This window comes from Ciconia boyciana, chromosome 5 (assembly GCF_034638445.1).
Source record: "Ciconia boyciana chromosome 5, ASM3463844v1, whole genome shotgun sequence".
NCBI lineage: Eukaryota > Metazoa > Chordata > Aves > Ciconiiformes > Ciconiidae > Ciconia > Ciconia boyciana.
The window spans coordinates 36844911-36864312 of record NC_132938.1 but is presented as its reverse complement, the minus strand read 5'-3'; the positions used below and the strand labels follow the sequence as shown (position 1 = coordinate 36864312).

The following is a 19402-nucleotide window of genomic DNA, read 5'->3' as shown; positions in this document are numbered from 1 at the left end:
ATAAATGCTGCTAACTCAAGTTTGGGCGTATCAGGAGAGCACTAAAGCTAATTCTAATGTTCTCTGTCAGAAAAAGGAAAAAGAAAAGAAAAAAAATCAGTACAGACTTTTCTGAAGCTATGTTGAAAAAGAAAGAAAAAAACCACTGAAAATGCGACACTCCTAAACTGAGTTCAGAGAGAAGGTAAAAAACAGTTACTTTTTCTTATTTTACTTTGCTTTTTAAATGCATGACAGCTTCAGTTTCACCACCTCTGAATCCTAACCAGCTGACTAGTGTGCCTTGACAGCTGTTCAAATTTATTTATATTATGCCTCCTCTAATGTCACTGATGTTAGTGACCACACTGTCCCTTTGCAGAGTCCAGGTGGGGGAGGGGGAGTAGATAAAAGTGCATTCAAGGACATGTTTCTGTTCATTCTTATCAATACAAGTATTTGTAATTTTCTTCAATTGCCAGTTGCATTAATTAGCTTTAACCTGACAAACTCTAAATGTCAAAAAACTCTTAAAGTTCTTTAATCTCCAGAAAAGTCTTTTTAACTGAACAGCTATCAAGTTTACGTGTGGCTGGCATCACCACAAAGTAGGCTATAAGTACAAAAAAAAAAATCCCACAAAATTGAGCAGTGTGCAAAATAACCAAAACTTTCCTTGAACCTGCCAATTAATCAGTCTTTAGTATAATTACCACAGCAGTGTTCAGGAATCTCAAGTCTGGGTCAGGAATCAGCAGACCACAAAAAAAAAAATAAAATCTGAGAGCCACAAAGAGCCTATAGCCTAAATACTACGATCACAGAATTGCACTTTATTTGCACCATACTGCAGTATATTTTAGCCAGGCACATCTGCGTGCCAATTCCACATCCTGATAGCTTCCCCTGATGAGGGCCATAGAAGCATCTTCTTTTTTTTTTTTCCATTGCACTTTGTAATCTCAGGAACTACCAACATTTTGTCTTTAGTCTTGGCATAAAATGGCTTTGAACCCAGTAAGTGAAAATACCGTATAAAACCCTGTGTGCTTGAGTTTCTAAGGAGCCACCAACCCAACACGAATATTTCTGAGCTCCTCAGACGACCCAGAAGCCTACATTCTCTTTCACAACTGCATTTCCTACAGCTTTCTCCTCCAGACTGAGACCAGTAAGGCCGAACAACCTTGGTATTCTTTCTACAACCACATAAATATGCAGCATCCGAAGCCTAATGCTTTCAGACTTGGGGGTGGTCCTTGGGGATGGGACAAAGGGAAGGCAGAGAAAAAGCAGCGCGGAATACATAGAGGGAGGAAAGGACAAGGTGCCCAGGCACAACTCTGATGGACCAGTGCCCTCCCCCTCCTGTTTCTTTCCATGCCTAGAAGGTACCCCCCTGGTTGCAGCATGACACGGATGGCAGGGCAGGTACGGCGCAGCACAGGATTGAAGGCTGTAGCTCAAGATAAGGCATATTCTTTGTATGTGGTGGCAGGCAGTTATAGGGATGGCCAGAGGCACTATCCCTCCCTTGCCCTTTTCTCCCCACCCAATTACCACAGCCCATCAGCACCATTAAATCAAGCTGAGACAAATGAATATACATTCATTTATAGCAGTACAGTACTTGCATTTCTAAAGGAGGTTCAGGTTTTCCAGCAAGACAAAAGGCAGCCCAGATTGCAAGAGAAGGGGAACAGTTTGGCTGAAGGATATTTGTGCTGGTAGAGGCCACAATGACTAGAGCAAGTGGTGGGGAGAAGCATTAATGACATCTGCAGCACCGATGACTCGGGGAACCAAGCAGGTGAAAAGAGAAAGACAGCCCTTGCAGAGAAACACAGTAAGTGACTTTTTTTATTTGTGTGGGAGGGTGACTATACTGGAACTGGGACCAGAGTTGGATCTGTTGGGGCTTAGGGTACCTTTTGGGGGAGTATGAGGTGGGGGAATGAACAACATGGAGTGTTATGTGCAGTGAGTCACAACAGCATGGGGTAGGAAGAACGCACAGGGATGCGTGGGAAGACCAAATATCCACAGAAAAGGAGAATATCCTCATCCCCCTTGATCTAAGGTTTGAGAATTGCTGTCCCAGACCTGCTGAGATCTTCCAGTGTGAACTCAAAAGGTCACTTGTTCCTTAGGAACTTGGCTGAACATAGCAGCTTAGCTCCCTAAGGTCATCTAACACCTAAATTCTAGTCAGAATTAATTAAAAAGATGGAAAAAACACAACAAAAAACAACACAGAGATATGAATTACTTCTAAGTTTAGATGAAGCGACTGAAGAATGGTGTGGTGGCTACAAATCTGTATTTCATGTTCCCTAAGTACTTACCTGTATATACCAGTATAGATTTTTGTATCACACAATAAACCATTAAAAGTTTAAATGGTGTGTAGCGTCCAGTCTATGAAGTTGAGTATCTTATTTATACTGGCAGAAACAATGATTAATACGTCAATACAGATAGACACACATATATGCAGACATGGGAAAAAAGTAACACATCAGTTACGCTTACGTCCCTTTCCACTGGAGAGGAGAAGGGGTTGAGAGTATCTTCAAATACAAGAGTAGAATGTTTTCTGAATCAGCAGCATCCTCTATTGGCAAGAGACGCACTCTGGTCTTGCTAGCTCAGATGAGCAATCAAAAGCAGGTTCCATTTATGAAAGCATACAGTCAAAAGCAGCAAATACAAAATTCTGACATTAATTTTAACTGCAATCTATTTTGCTAATTGTGCTTTTTCCATAAATTGCTAATCACTACCTTATAACTACTGTTCTTCAGAGCAATGCACCTTTTTATTCCATCATAGTTCTTTCTAGCAGAGTCTGTGGGAGCAACACATATTCCCTGTACCTCCTTGCACCCTTTCACAAAACTAGAGAGCACCAAACCGCTTAGATTCCTCTCTGATTTCCTAATATTCAAATTACTTTCCCTGCATCACCTCTGATGCCAAATGCCTGCACCAGAAATCAAGCTGTCTTTCTGATAACAGTAAATATAGGCATTACTCCAAGAATGTTCTCGCAGAACAAGTGAAAGTTTTCCCTACACAAGTTGTTAACCTCAGGACAATAAATTATAAAAGTTGTAATCCAACAGGGAAAACAAACAAACAAAATCTCTGCATCAAAACTCTTTGACTCCCTGCACAGAATACTGTTACAGATTTCTATTCTTGAATTATTTACCAAAACCCTGCATCCTTCTCCAACAAACATTTCACAAAGGTGTATCAAGCAGCATATCCTGTATGCAGTACCTCAGGCCTTGTATAAGAAAAAAATTCCTGTCAAGTAATAGAGGAAATATTGATAAGGAAGTTCCATGGAATTCCAGCTCTTCAGTCTACAAAGGTGAAGAAAGCTGCTTACCAGAAAACAAGTTCATAAAGCACATACTTTTAGCTATACAAAGCAAAAAACCCCTCATCAGTGGGCAGAGTACGGCAGCTCTTTCATTTACAGTCTCTGAGAAAAGCATGTCATACTTGTAATCCCAAAAGGTAGTACTAAAAAAAAAAAAAAAAAAATCAGTGTTACGACTGTGATGCTCTAGGTGCACATACACTTCAAACAGAATAAAAAAGTAAACAGAATTGCTCAAAAATGATAGCAATGTTAAACAAAACATAAGAGCTATACTGATGAATCACTCTTCCAAAAAGAAGAGCAGAATATATCATCTGGAGTTTGGGGAAAAGAATAAACCAAATGTTTTTATAGTCTAAAATAGCATGATGTCCTAACATAAATTCTAATGAATGATTCTGATGTCAAATGTGCCCACTCATGTTGCTGATAACAACTAAAGCATAAATGAATAAGTAAATGAAGGATATTATTTCTCAGACTGCAAGCAACCACCATTAATCTCTAGCATTTACTAAAACAGCAACATGGGAAATTACTATCTGTGTTTAGGTTTGCTGAATTTTTGATCCAAAAGTTGCAAAGGCAAGACATTCTTGGACAAAATATCACTATATATCAAAAGAGAAAAGGTTTGTGGCTTTGTACTCAAACAGAAGCGTATCGTAAAACATCATATATATTAATATTACAGTATATTAATAAATACAGTATATTACTATTAGATCATAAGTGTGACACAGCACTTCCTCCCCACAGCCTAAGAATACACTCTTATTATCAAGGTTCATGTAGAAGAGCAAGTCCTGCCTTCAACATTTTAAATAAACAAAAAACAAGAAAAAAACCAACCCCACAACACATGAAGAAAGCCCTCCAGGCAACCTAAAAACACTGAAGCCTAAAAACATTTATTCTGCAGACAATGAGAAGTATCACACATCTATAACAAGTATTTATGCCAAATTCTTTCCGTGTGTGAAGTATAATGTTATTTTGGTCAACTGTAGTCTAGTGAAGCTGGGGACAAAGTTTCCTACTTTGAAAAGTTTTAACAATCTATATGTCTGAAAGCTGGAAGAACTACAGCCTAACAGATTTTCCTGAATAGGTGTGCTGGTTTTGGCTGGGCTAGAGTTAATGTTCTTCACAGTAGCTAGTACTGGGCTATGCTTCCGGTTTGTGCTGGAAACAGTGTTGACAATACAGGGATGTTTTCCTTATTGCTGAGCAGTGCTTACAGAGAGTCAAGGCCTTTTCTGTTCCTCACCCCACCCCACCAGCGAGTAGGCTGGGGGTGCACAAGGAGTTGGGAGGGGGCACAGCTGGGACAGCTGAGCCCAACTGACCACAGGGATATTCCACACCATGTGACATCATGCTCAGCAATAAAACGAGGGGGGAGGTTAGTGGGGGGGACCACTGCTCAGGGACTGGCTGGGCATCAGTCAGTTGGTGGTGAGCAATTGTTTTCATTTGCATCATGTGTCTGTCTTGGGTTTTATTTCTCTCTTTGTTATTTTCCTTTTCACTATAGTTTATTATAATTATTATCTTATTTTATTTCATTTATTAAACTGTTCTTATCTCAACCCACGAGTTTTCTCTTTTACACTTCCAGTTCTCTTCCCCCCATCCCACTGTGGGGGAGTGAGAGCATGGCTGCGTGGTGCTTAGTTGCCGGCTGGAGTTAAACCATGACAATAGGTCAATTAGACTTCCTCCATGTTGAATCTGTATCTCTGTCTATCTATATAAAAGGAAATTGCAACCTACACTTACACAGATGAAAAAAGTGAATAAATTACTTCCACTATAAATTTTCCAAATATTTTAACTATTTTTTTTTCTGCTTTTCAAACACAGTAATAAACAACTAGGAAATATGAAAATACCATTATATGTGTTACAATATGTATTCAATCACTAAAAATACCTTACTCAAATCAGTATTGTATTTCTTATTTGACAACTCTGCCAATATCCTTATAAATGAGTCTGAATTTCTGTTTTCCACTAAAGTAAGTTACTGTGATTGCCATTACATTCAAATACTGTGACAAGCAGAACGCTACAAATATTGAAAGAGATGGATAGCTATAAAATGAGTCAAAAACCAAAACTGACATTCACATTGTATCCTCTGTATTTCAAATATAATGGGTTTGATGCTATCATATTGATTGCTTTGTTTTTTGCAACCCTGTTCTTGAGAGACTAGTAATCATGATGCATGAAGCAGGATGAACAGAGTTAGACTGCTATCCAAAGTTATAAGTGTGTTAACAATAATGGTTGTTCCTCTTAAATTTAATATTAAAGTAGAGCAGACTCATATAAAGTAAAATCTATTTTCATCTGAAAAAAACATAACTCCCCACCCCCCCCAATACAAACAATTATGCAAACAGCACAGTAAAGGAAATTCATTGTAGACTTACTGCAGTAAAGCTCCAAGTGCTGCCTTATCAGTTTTGTAAGTATTTAGCAGTAGTTCATCTGACAAAAAACAGTCCTTCTCAATTTACCGATCCAAATCAGTCTCAAAACTTACCAGGTTTTCTCTTTCAATTCTTTGCTGCTCCTTTTGCCTGTTGAGGGCACTGTGGTACAATTTAGGAGGTGGTACAGCCGACTTCTTTAATGTGGTACTTCTTCTTGGCTTTGCAGATTGTCTGGACAGTTCTTTTAGCAACCTTTGGTTTTCCCGATCAATCTGTCTTACTTCTTCATTTGTGAAGGAATAATTTTTCCTTGTTCCTTTAGATGGCTGATCGATGGATAGTTTTTGTTCTTTTTTCTCCAACTGTAGGAAAGCTTTAAAATGGCAAAAAGTAAAATACTCAGATTAAAAGACCAAAACAAACACATATCTTGTATTCTATTATTAGGATTTATTTACAGACATGAAACACCAAGGTACATTTCACCTCCCTCCATCTGAATTCCAGATTTACGCATTTCAGAATTTTTCAGGGATGCTTAGTTGTCCTCAGTACATTCATTTTACACAAGTTTCACCACAAAAATCAAGTCTACTTTTGGCCTTAATTAAGACCTATCTGCTTCCTTCTCACTAGGAATCCCCCTCCTCCCCATTTATGACTGGTAATCCAGAGGAATTGAACAGATGCAGCAAACAACTGAGCAAAACAAGAGAATCAGCAATATGCACACAGACACTCTGTAAGCATTTGTGTAGAATGTATCTGTAATTTAGAAATCAGAATATAAATCAGCCTTATGTGCACAGTCAGTATTCCTGATCCCCCTTTGACTCTGATCACCCCTGATCTCTACCTTTACCAGTATGCTTGCCCAACTTCTACATTGACACAATGTGCTCAGACTTCCATCCTCAAATATTTTTACTGTAGTTACTATGGTACCAGCAATCAGCATAGGCAATTATATATATATGCTAATGGGGCTACCATTATACAGCACTAAAGCAACATTGAACATAATCATCATCACAGTGGTATCATTTGTGCCACCAATATAAGCATCAGAGAAGTTTTCCAAGCAATAGAAAACACAGCTTCAGGAAGCCAGGACTAGAAATAACTTACAGAACAAATAATTAAACCATAAATCAGTATTTAGATGTTTGCACATGGAAAGAGATTTAAACTTTGCTCCAAAGATATCAAAAATATTTGTCTCAGCTGAGAGGCAGAACAGAAATGATATTTCAGACAGAAAACTGACACTGGAGAAGCATGACTCAGAGACACAAAATGCATTTCCTGAAGTGATTTTGTTGATCCTTTGCTCCTGAAGCGATCCTACATCATGTTGGTGCAGGAATTGCAAAGGTAAAGATGAAAATTAAATTTAATGGATGGAGAGAAATGAGTGAGCATATATAACAGAAGAAAAATTACGACGGCCTGGCAATTAAAAACGGTAAAAAAATGACAAATTAAACCAGGATGAGGTTTCAAGACAAAAGAACAAATAATACACACTTAAAAATACACAGCAAGACAGACTTGCACAATTGCAAAATAAGATAATAACTGGAAAACTTCACTCTCAGCCAGAGCCAGCTATGTTTATTATAGTTCCACTGGAGCTTTGCTATTGACCTATTTCTAAGCCTTTGCTTTCTAAAGCTCTGCAGTAGATCTTCTGGCAACTGTTTTAAGAGTTTTGCTGTCATGGTATTATCCCATCAAACCATTGCATTATCTATGGTACAAAAATGGCAGTACCAGGTTAGATCAAACATTTTTGGAGCTGAGACACAGACGAGGACACCTTACTCAAGCCATTCCCCACATTCCTCCAATACCACAGTGCCTCCAGAACATACCCCTCACTCTTAGCCTTAAAAGCCTCACAGAAGCAAAACAAGCATCCACAAAGCAGAAGCTTTGAGAAAAGCAGAAAGAAAAAACACCCAGGCATGCAGTAATACGTCCTCAGCAAACACTTCCACATCAGCAATTTTTTTGGGAAGGGATGTCTGAGGCAGCCTTTAATACCTTAAAAACCTCAAAGAATGATGAGCATGTTCTTACTTCAAAACAAAACGAAATTAAATCTTTCTTGCAGTATCTCAACTGAGTTTATTCCAGAATTGATGCAAGCAAATATTGCTACTGTCTTTGAGAAATTTAGAAACAGTATCCAGAACTCAAAATCCAAACAGTTCATTAATTTCAAAATCCTTCTGGAAATAAGTAAGCTTGCACCATCAGTACGCTAGTCAATATAGGCAAGAACCGCCCCTAGGCAGCTCTAACTCTGAGGTTGTTCACATGAGCAAATATTGTTTTAATTTGTCAAGAGAAGATGCAAATCACCTCAAAACCAAGACACAATGCAAACTAGTGCAGATCAAGTGTACCAACAAACAGGTTAATAAAGTATAAATGTGTTGAAAAGCATCTTTACAATTTAGTAAGTTATTCTCAAGGGAAAACTAGTACAGCCATCAGCACCATTTGAGGAGACAAATCTGGGACAATACTCATCTGGATACACCTACAAGGGACAAAAAGAAATGCACAGAAAATAACTAGAGCCACACAATTCACACGGTAACATCAAAGCTGCAGCATAGTTCTCAGTAAAAAATAATTAAATATGTCGTTACGGGAACATGCAAAACCAGCAATGCAGAACACAGTTGGAAGAAAGTAATTTGAGCAACCATCTGAAGAAGATATTTATTACAGATCATGTTACATAATTGATAATTGTATTATTACGAAGCTATGAAAGATAATTTCACCTTTTGCCTTACATCCACAGCATCTCACAGGTTAAACAAGACTGCACATCATATGCAAGAGTGGAAATCACGTTGTGGCAAAGAACAGTTGTTCAACTGAAGTCTTGACCTAGCTTTGTGGCACCAATGCTATTGGTGATGCAGTCTCTTACAAGAGACATTTAAGCTTCTGAATAACTGTCAGTGCGAATTCCAAACAGCTCTTTTATTTCTGTGAAAGGTGTGAACTAGTCAGATTCCATTTAAAGCAATGGCATTCTGAATGAGGACATTTTTAATTAGAAATACAAGTTTCATGTCTTCACTGGTATATGGTTTTTTAAATTCTCTATAAGGTAGCTGGCTATACTTTGGTCAAGAGTGTATATTCTGATGATGCAGCTATGAACTACAACCACTAAACACAGATTAAAATGCTTACAGATAAGTAATTACCTTGATGCTTATTTATCTTTTGACTTTCTAATTTTTCTGGAAAATCCCTATCAGCTGTGATGAAAAAAAAATAAAAACAGAGCAACGACATGGAACACACACCTTTCCCTTTCCCCTCAATGCTGGTCAGTAAATGCTTTTAGAAATAATGATTCAAGGAGCCCTGCAGCGATTGCTACACACGAGGCTCAACAAGCACTGCATTACTTGGTCACCCAGATCTCCTGGGGGCAGTGGTATGCAATTCTGTAGCATTAAACACCACCGGTATTTTACCAGAAGCTCTTAGGCTGTGTGAATACATATCTACACACATTTCCATGCATCGCTCTACTGGATACTACATCTTACATATGTGAGTAAAGCATGACAAAATTTTACTAGCTTTACTCTCACCTTCCAGCTTCTTCAGTCACATCCCCCCAACACACAGACTTCTCTGTTTTCATTAATTTCTTCTTTCTTCCTCCTTTCCTTAGCCCTCATAAGTCTTTTGCCTTTCAATATATTTTCCTTCTACAGTGCCTCATCCACACCTTTTATCACCTTGCCACAAAGATAGCCTTTCTTATTTGCAGCAGGCAGAAAAGAGACTCCAGCCCACTTTCTTCCATATGCCTTCATTCTTAGCCTCATTATTATTTATTATTTATACTTAGTGGAGAAACTGACCTTACTACTGCCAACAGCTTTCTGACAACTCTTGAGGTTAAGGGCTTGCTAACAGTGATAATATCAAATTTATCACAATGCAAAAGAACCATTATTAATAAAGTGTAAGAATAGTTAAGATCACCATGAAAGTGAAAGAAGTGTCAAGATCACCATGAATGTCCTGCTGTGAAGTTATTCAGTGAAGCCTGAGCAGAAGACTGACAAAAACCAGTATCTAATCTCTTGATACGTTGTTGAATTACAGCAGACTCATTAATTTTGCACCGAAAGTTCAGACCCAATACAACATGTGCAGCAGCAAGTTTCCTTCAAGGGGATGGGGTGAAAAGATCAATCTAAAACTCTCCAGTTCCTCACTAGTTTCTTCAGTTCCTCAACTGAGCTTTTTACAGTTAGTCTTCTGTATGACCTAAGGAAGAACCGCCTTTGAAATTTCACAAGTAGGTCTTTGCAGCAACAGTGCTACAATACACCAAGGCATTGGATCAGATAACACATTAAAAGTAGTTCATTTGTTGTTCTTCAAGCTGATAAATTAATAAATTAGAGTTGTGTTTTACTTAGTTAAGACCTATGTTAACGAAGAATTTAAGCTGCAAACACCACTTCAAAACAAACCGTAACTGACAGAAGCCTATCCATAGATAACCTTTTCTAAATCACAGCAAATGCAACATGGATCTCCTTAGGAACTGTGCAACAGGAGAGTTTAAAGTTTAGTAGAAAAGAGACAAGCAACAGAATGCATACTGTGTGCCTTACTGAAAGAAGATCACTAATACTACAGGGTAAGTGCTTGTTCCTAACAAAACAAGCAGAGGGCAGGGGACATCCATGAAATCACTGCTCCTTAAACTATGCCCAAATAAACCGCAGTAGCAATGTAATGAAGCAGTGAGCAAAAGTTTCTGCAGGTCTGCCTGAAGCAGGGGTGACATGATTTCCATGGTCCAGAATGAGGCTTCTGACCCTGGAACCTCAAATCAGCAGTAATAGTTTCCACTACTTCCAAAGTTACCTGGCTAAAAATCTGTCCAACCTGCACTCTGGAAAACACCACTTACACAGCATCATATTCCTATTCTCTGCACACTGACTATGACAGAAAATTATGTAATCCACAGCAGACATGTATGACACATGCACTGAATGCATGTCAACATTCACTGGCAACAACATTGCTTTCATGGCACAGGCAGTAGGTGTCTAAGTGAGGTCAGCACAAGCCTACACCATCAGGGACCATTCACCACCAATGAACAAAAGAGGATCAAGATCCCATGTAAGAGGTAAATGCATTTATTCTAAATGCTATTAAATATTTCAGGTACAGTTAGTTTTATATAATCCAAACATTTGAGTTTCAAAGTTATTTCAATGATTTATTAAAAAATGCACCCACACTACTCTTCAATCACAATGCATAAGTGCTTGAACGGTTTATCTGGCTATTTTTGCAGTGGCCAATGACAACATGAGGCAACACTACAGTTTAAGGTTATGATTTAAGGTTCTAAAGAGTTTGTAAGTCTTGGAACAATTAAATATAATTTACCTGTAGCTTCATACTCTATCAGTGGGTAATAGGTAATTTAACTAAATCCCTACTTACCACTTCATTATCAGACAGACCATAAATCAATAATTTGGGGGAGGGGGACAAACAAGCAGCAGCATTTGCATGAAGACTGGCACAGTGTGCAGTTCTAGTTCTCATTTACTGGTAAGCAGGAAAAGAAAATTCTCTGGTATTCACAGGATTTCTATGAAAGCTGGTTTCCATGGAGAGACACCTGACTTTCTTTTAAGCAATAAACAAGCTGTTTATTGCTTTCAATTTGTAAGCATTGAAATGACCTTGCAAAGTGAGAAAGGCCAAACCTTATATAAAATACAAATGATAATTAGCAAGTCAAATACATTAGGAAAGGATGGTACAGCTGTCCTAATGGCATTAAGGCTAAAATTAAAATCATGCATGTTTCAGTGTATCTGTTGCAACCCCAGTAGAAGAAAATGCATTAAATTGCTTCAGTGCGTACACTTTTGAGTTTGCCTGGTGTTTTGTTTTATACTGCTCCACTACCACATCTGTAACACATTTGAAAAATACAAAATAATTAAATCACAGTTCTTCATCAATGTCTAATAGTTTCAACCTAAAACTATTTCTCTTTAGTATCTCTAAACAGATATTTTCTAGAATATCCATTATTTCATGTCACAGAACTCTTTAAAAAGGATTTTGGAGAATTTGTGATTTGATGTTTTTTTTAAGAAAAGGAGAATGTGCTTTTCAAGTATAAATTTTCCTCTTGAAAAATTTATGCTTAAATAGGGCTGCTAGTTACTTCTTGATGTCATGAGAAAGACAACAGATACCTTAAAGGTGCAGAAATTTTTTTTCCCAAAATTACGCATTTTCTTATGGATGTTGGGAAAGTCTGGATCTCTTTACAATCTTAAAAGATTTTCAATCTGTTTTCAAACTCTAAATATAAGAATAAGCTGATAATTGCTCTTTTACCTCAACATGAGTTACTAGACCTGTGAAAATTATGCATATGTATACAAACACATACACAATTAGTTCAAACTATGAACATAGAAACTAAACAAAACTTAGTGAAAAAGCTATACATATTTAGTTCAACTGTAGAGTTTGGGTGTTTATGTATATATTTAAGAGTCTACTTTAAATTTAGATATTGTTTAACAATTATTCTACAAATACACTAGTTCAGCATGAACGAGCACACAGATAACATATTCCTAAGAAGAGAAATGTAAGTTATAAAAAACTTATTCTGTTTCCTGAGTGACAAATTATAGCAAAAAAAAAAGTTAAAGCAATTGCTACATGTTCAGTTGAAGCTGCTATTTAGTTTTCTACAACAGCTTTTATTCAGAAACACAGAGCTTTTACTTTCATAATAATGATATTTATATCACAGTGCTTTTCACCAAGTGACTATTTTACAATAGAAAATCTAAGGCACAGAAGAGGCAAAAAGATTTATCAGAGAGCATATAGGTCAGTGAGAGCTTCAATGATAGAATTCAGGTCTTCAGCCTGTGGCCCATTGTCCTACTTACCCCATCACACCACCTCCTCAAGTTAATAATAGCTAATACCCTGGATTTACAGACTAATTCTCACAGACACTTCTGTAAAATAAGCAGGTATCAACCCCATTTTACAGAGAAGAAAACACAAAGTGCTAAATTCTTTAGCACTCTATATACCTTGTGTAATATACCCATTACTACTGTATTGATACCCAGCATAAATTCAGATAGAGATATACACAGCATTTTTAGCATACAACTCTGTATTCTGAACTACAGAAATCAAGAGACTTGTCTAAAGACAAGAGCAAGTCTGTAGCATAATGGGATGGAAATGGATGAGTGCTTAATTCACACGCATATGCTTAATCCATCTCTATCTGCATAACCTCAATTCCTTAAAATTACATGGGACATTGGATCAAGACACAGGATCAAGCAAAACAGCATCAGAAAAATTTCCCATTTTTTTATTCCTAGCTTTCTAACATGGAGCTTTATGAAAGCACTTCCAAAATCAATTTTTGACAATCTATGTCTTTGCATTGGCATATTTAATTCTCTTTTTGTGTTCAGCTTACTCGAGAGTACAGCAGAGAAGGAGATAACTCTGACATTTATTATTATGGGTTTTGAATATTGCTCTTAGTTATTTTAATTTTCTGAAAGATCTTTAAGGTTTATAGCAAAGTAGAAGCAGCATTGACTCACAAAAGAATTACATACAAAAACCCATATAACATCATGAAACAACTGAAGAACTGTATTTTGACCTGAAAAATTATAATCACACCTATATTTTTTTCCATGCAGGTGGCGAAAAAAAGAGAGGTAAAGAGTGAGGAGAGGTCTGTAAAATATAAACCCTACTAACCTTGGGTAACTGAAATTGTGAGTACCTATGTTCTTGGCCTCACTGACAAGACATTTAAATTCCTAAGTAGTGTGGCTGTCTGACTCCACAGTGCTACAATAGTTCTTATAGTCATACACTATAACGACAACAGCTACATGACATCAATCTTAGCATGGTAATGAAATGATGTAAGCCTCCTAAACATCAACTTCTCTGTCTGTAAAAATGAGATGATTCAAGTGTCATATATTTAGCATTTATAAACATTTTAAATAAGCATGCCACCCAAACAGCAAGTGGTTTTCGTTAACAGAAATAAAAACTGCTACCAAAAACAATTAAACAATTCAGCAGTTCATAGCTACCAAAACAGATAAACTCAAGAATTTTTAATCACAATGCAGGGATAATTGTAAGTAATCACTAAGTCCAGTAACTTGAACATGGTCCAGGTGGACCTAGACTGTAACATGACCCAGGCTGGTTTTAGTATTCCAGGCTTTGCAGCCACAGGGCTTCAGTATGAGTGAGTGGAGCAGGCTCTGCTCCTCAGGGAGGGTACTGCAGAGAGGTGCTCCCTCCACCTGAACTCCAAGCCACTCTGAACTGAACATCAGACACTGCCACGGGACTGATTTGGAAACACACAACAGAGATCGATCCAAAAAGTTCCAAGTTTATTCGTCCACCCTGCACCACCTCTGCTTTCACTATGGCCTGCAGCTTCTAGCAATACTGTTCCCACTGCAAACTGTGGGCTCCTTACAACTGAAACAGTGTGAGTGTGCACCCCATACCTTGTACTTCTTCCTTCCCTTTGAAACAGGGTTCGACTCCTGTCTAAAAAATGCCAATATAAGGACTACCTTCCTATGCTTTATTTGTCTTTGGCAACGTGCAGAACCTGCTTCTCTCCAGTTTTCAAGCATAATCTTCACTTTGCCCCCAGCTACTGTTACCAAATAGATTTCTGCCATTTTGACTAAAATTAGTTCAGTTATTTTCCATAGGGTGAATGAAGGCTGCACAGCAAGTTGCAGTACCTGGTGAGGCTCACTTCAGTAACAGCATACATAAAATGACAACTTTCAGATGGAGTAACCAAGTGTTATCACATATCTTTATCAATCTGTTGTTCAGAGTTCTCGTCACTGTAGAATATTTCTAAAATCAGTGATAAAGCTGCACAGCAATACCCACCTAAAAAGCATTCAAAGCGCAATATACAGCATGGAGACTATGAGGTTTCCAACTAAAATGATGTTATTTGTGAGATTTCAAATTATTCAGAATAGCATAACTTAAAATTTGGCTTTTATCAAGAACAAGCACAGCTTTAGGAGATGTAAGGGCATGATAAATTTTTTTATCTAAATACGATTTTTTAAAAATGCTTACAAAAATGAATAGTTTGCAATATGAGCACAAATATGTATCAATGGCATATAATATAGAGGAAAAACTATTTCAACTCCTTTTTAATTTAATGGCAACATTTTTTCTAAATGCTTCAAATGAATTCTATTTTAAGATACACAAACTACCTCGCTGCTCAATAACCAGACTCTTGTTCTAGTCCAAAACTTGTTCTTTGAACACCATGTGCTTTTAACAGATTTCTTCCCTTTCTTTGTTCTTGTGATTCTTTTTTAATACAAAAGACTCAAGTCTTCCCAAATGTTCACATTACCAATGCATAGAATTGTACAAAATGAATTACTGCACGCCCCCTAGAAACAACACGGTAACAGATCACACTGAAATTCTGCAAATTTCTGGGGACCTTGAGAAATTAAACTCACATAACTACTGTAAATGCTTAGGCCCAGCTGTATTACAAGCATATTTGTTGAAAATTTTAAACAAAATGCTTCATCAGTATAGATTACTGGAAGAATATTATACTTTAAAACCAAATCTGAGACATCCCGATGATCATTTAAATACTCTTTCATGCACTCAGGTCTGGGCTTATACTGTTCTCACTTGAAGCAATGTTCATGCCTATGCAGTTCTGATGAATATTTCATGCAGACTGGGGAGGGGGAAATGATTTGCATTTTATTTTTTTTTTTTAAATGAGTACAGAAAAACCTGGAAGCAATAACTCAGAATAAGATTAGCTCCTATTTTCCCAGACTAGTTACTTTCTACCATTTATAATCCTGCCCCATTTAAACTGCAAAATACCCAAAGTAATTAAGCTATGCTACGCTTGCCAATTTAGAAAGGCACTGGGGTGTAATATGCATGTTAATCAGGAACATTAGCTGCCAGACTATATGAATTCTACTTCTCATTACTCAATCTTTATTATTGTTATTTAGAATTGTTTTTCAGTTTTGGGAAAAAAACTCCCCCCCCCTTCCCAAAAGAGATTAATCTCTGAGAATACTTATTCTGAGCTATAATACCCATTTGTTTTAGAGATGAGATGAATCCTTCCATAATCACGAGTTATTAAATGGCTTCTTGCTATCAGGGAACAAATAAAGATGTAGGACATCATAATTTCAATTGCCTAGCAACAACTCTTCTAACAACATGTTTTGACAAGTGGTTGGAGCTGTTTCTAGTATGAAAGAGTTGCTAGAGCACAAGGACTGTCAGAGATGAGATGGTTTTCTTGATGGCTAGCTCTGCTTTTCTTACCACCAGAAGAATTTCCATACAAGTAAAATCCTCATTTCTACTCATAGGAAAGTTAAATGACGTATACAATATATTTTGAATCCTTACTCACTATAGGCTCAGTCTGGCAAGGTACAAAGTGAAGAAAGATGACACATACAGGTTTAGTCATGCCATATCTATCTCAATACAGCAAACTTGGGTTGAAATGTACCAGACGTAGACTGTAAGAAGCCTTCCTCACCTGAGATCAGCAGATTTCTTGAGCCAAGCCTCTTTTATTTTATAGATTTTTACTACTGAAAAATCTGGGCCATGAAAACAAGCACAAAAGCACTGTGTAGACCTTAAAATATCCACATGAGATCATCCAGTGCATTCTCACCCCATACAATGAAGTTTTGCAATGAATGCAGTGAAAGAGATACCAAGTTCTCTTTCTCAGACTTCATTATTAAGATTTATTAAATCTATTGGCAAGAAGCAACCGCTCAAGTTTTAGTAAAGATTATCTGTTATTTTTCTCTTTAAAATACGTTTACTCAACTTTATGGTATTTTGGGAGGCAGACACTTAGTTCAAAAAAAGAATTTCAAATAATTCCATTTCATTATCAAAGAGGTACCAGAATTTTAAATACATGAATATGCAATGTAGTTTTGGACTGCCTTTCAATTTTGAAGGTCGATAACCCACCATTTAATCAGAAAGGTTGGTGTTTTAATTTAGATAGCAAATTGTGGCATAGTCCAGTAAACCTTGATTTCTCAAAATGCATGTGCAGTTTTATTATTCAATTTGTTAATATATCAAATCTTATTTAGAGATTCGCCCTGTCTGTATATCTTACTTCTAGGTATATGCTCATACACACGCTGCTTCTTTCCACTGTAGAATCAGTACTATTTACATACATAAGAATGCAAAGAATTAGATCAACACAGCTTAATCACGAACCAGTTTTAAAAATACATGGGGCACATTAAAACCTCATTCTCTTCTATCAGAACTCTGTTGTTCTCAACAATGTACAGATGTCAGTGTTTGTAAAAAGAAAATTTAAAAGTCACCTTTCAAAAGCTGATTCAGGTCCATGGCATCATGCAGGACTTTTCGACTATATCTGTGATCAAACTCGGAATCTAATGAAAAAAATACAGATATAAGATTGGATTTCCCAGCCCTGTAGGTTTTGCAAATTTTGTGTTGTACTTAAATTCTTCAAAATTACCATATAATTCTTGGTTCACATTTTCCTGTCTTTTTATTTTTAATTTCTTATCATTTGATGCTGCAAGTTCAAAAGACTGGATAGGACTGATGTCTGGAGTTGACAGAGGTGTTACGTCAGTCACTGTGTCTTCAGACTCCTCCAAGTAGTCACCGAGCTTTGGTTTTCCTTCTGCTAATTTCATTGCTGACTTGAATTTTTGTTTTGGAGACAGAAGAGTGTTCCTACAAGCATTCCTCTTTGAGGAACAATGAGATGAATCTGATAAACAGCTGTCGGAATCTGTATCAGAACAATCTGTATCTGAGCTTGAGGACGAGGACGAGGAGGAAGAGGAGGAGGAAGAGGAAGAGGAGCTGATATTAGTATATTTTTTGCTAGCCTTTTTTACGTTGTTTGACTGCTTAGCTGACTTTGGTCTAACCTTCTGTTTTTTGCCATCATCACTACTATCTTCTTCATCTGTATAATAATCTTCTTCACCTTCTTTAACTATTTTGGGGATTCCAGCAGGAACATTCTCCTGTGTTCCTCTACTTGCTGCAGATGTTGCTCCAGATGCACCTGCATTCACCACAACTGGAGAAAGTGACAACGATGAAGCATCTCCAAGCTGATCTGTGCTATTTTCTAGGGACTGATCCTTCCGCAAATCTTTCTGCTTTTCTTCACTTTCCTCCTCGCAACACTTTGCATCCTTTGAATTAGAAACCAAATCAGGGTCTGCAAGAGCTGCCTTTGTACTTCCTTTCTCTATACATTCACCATTTTTTTCAGCTTTCTTTTTCTCTTCCTCAAAATCACTGTCAAAGAAAGCGTGATCCACTTCACCATCTGATACATCTTCAAACCGGTCCATACTGAAATATGAAGTGCTGCCTGCAACCATCAGAAAAGGTTTCCAAAGGTTAGCATAAAAACAGATCCAAGTACACTTTTAGTATAATAGTTTTGTTCTTTACTCTTTTAGCTCTAGTAATTTATAATTCTGCAATTAATTATGTTATGTTGCTACAGACAACTCCATAGTAAGTTCTATAAAGAAATTTAGTGCCACCTTATTGTACACAGCTTACATGTTAGACCGAAAAGCTTTACTTCAAGCCAACAAAACCCACCACGATTTCAAAACTTTTACTCCTAAGGAGATTAGTCAAACACTGTTAGTGGCTAAAGAGTCTTAACTATGACAAACAAGCAATTGAAGTGTCTCATTTTGTTCCTTTAAGCTAGAGCCATTTTAAGCTACAGCCACCAATGAGCCATCATTAGTTTGGATTTTATATTAAAAACCTTGTTTGTATGTGGTGGTCATCATCTTGGCTGCCATTCAAACATTCAAGCCATTCAAACTGTAGACTTTCAGCACTTAAAGTAGGAGCAATTTCAGTTTACACCAAAAGATCCATAGCTCTATAGGTTAAGTTGTAAGAGATGTAGGGCGTGTCAGTGTTAATGCTTTAGTTTGGATCAGGAGCCTGCTTTTCTTGACAGTCCTCTAACTCACACTGCACACTACAGTGAGTGATTCTTTCAGATGAAACTAACCTTTAAAGGTGTGCTCCAGGCATGACACTAGATGCAGACCAACAAGTACAGCTTGAAATATAAAATTTTGTTGACTGTAATGCATGCATCCATGTATTTTTAGTTTATGTAACACTACTCTTGCAAAGGAGACTAAACTATCTCATCGGCTATAATATAATACGTGGTCACACCACGACTTCTCAGATGTCTCTTTTCTGAACACAATCTCTTAAGTGAGGATGGGCTTTAACTCAAGACGGTGGTAAAAGGGCAGCGTAGAGGTGGCAAAAGGTGATAAAAGATAGCAAGGAGCCCGTACACTCCTTTCCACCATTAGCACCAGCCAAGGACATCTTCTCA

General features: G+C 37.2%; 1 protein-coding gene across 2 annotated transcripts in view; it reads right to left on the bottom strand.

Moving 5' to 3' along the window:
* CFAP97 (cilia and flagella associated protein 97) overlaps positions 1–19402 on the bottom strand; it is a 34611-nt gene that overhangs the window by 5676 nt on the left and 9533 nt on the right. For both annotated transcript variants that reach the window (XM_072862664.1, XM_072862663.1), the window contains 3 exons: positions 17513–18391; positions 17352–17423; positions 5928–6190 (listed from right to left, as the gene is read on the bottom strand). In XM_072862664.1, coding sequence (XP_072718765.1) covers positions 5928–6190; positions 17352–17423; positions 17513–18371 — 1194 coding nt within the window. In that variant the 5' untranslated portion in view covers positions 18372–18391. The remainder of the gene's footprint in view (positions 1–5927; positions 6191–17351; positions 17424–17512; positions 18392–19402) is intronic.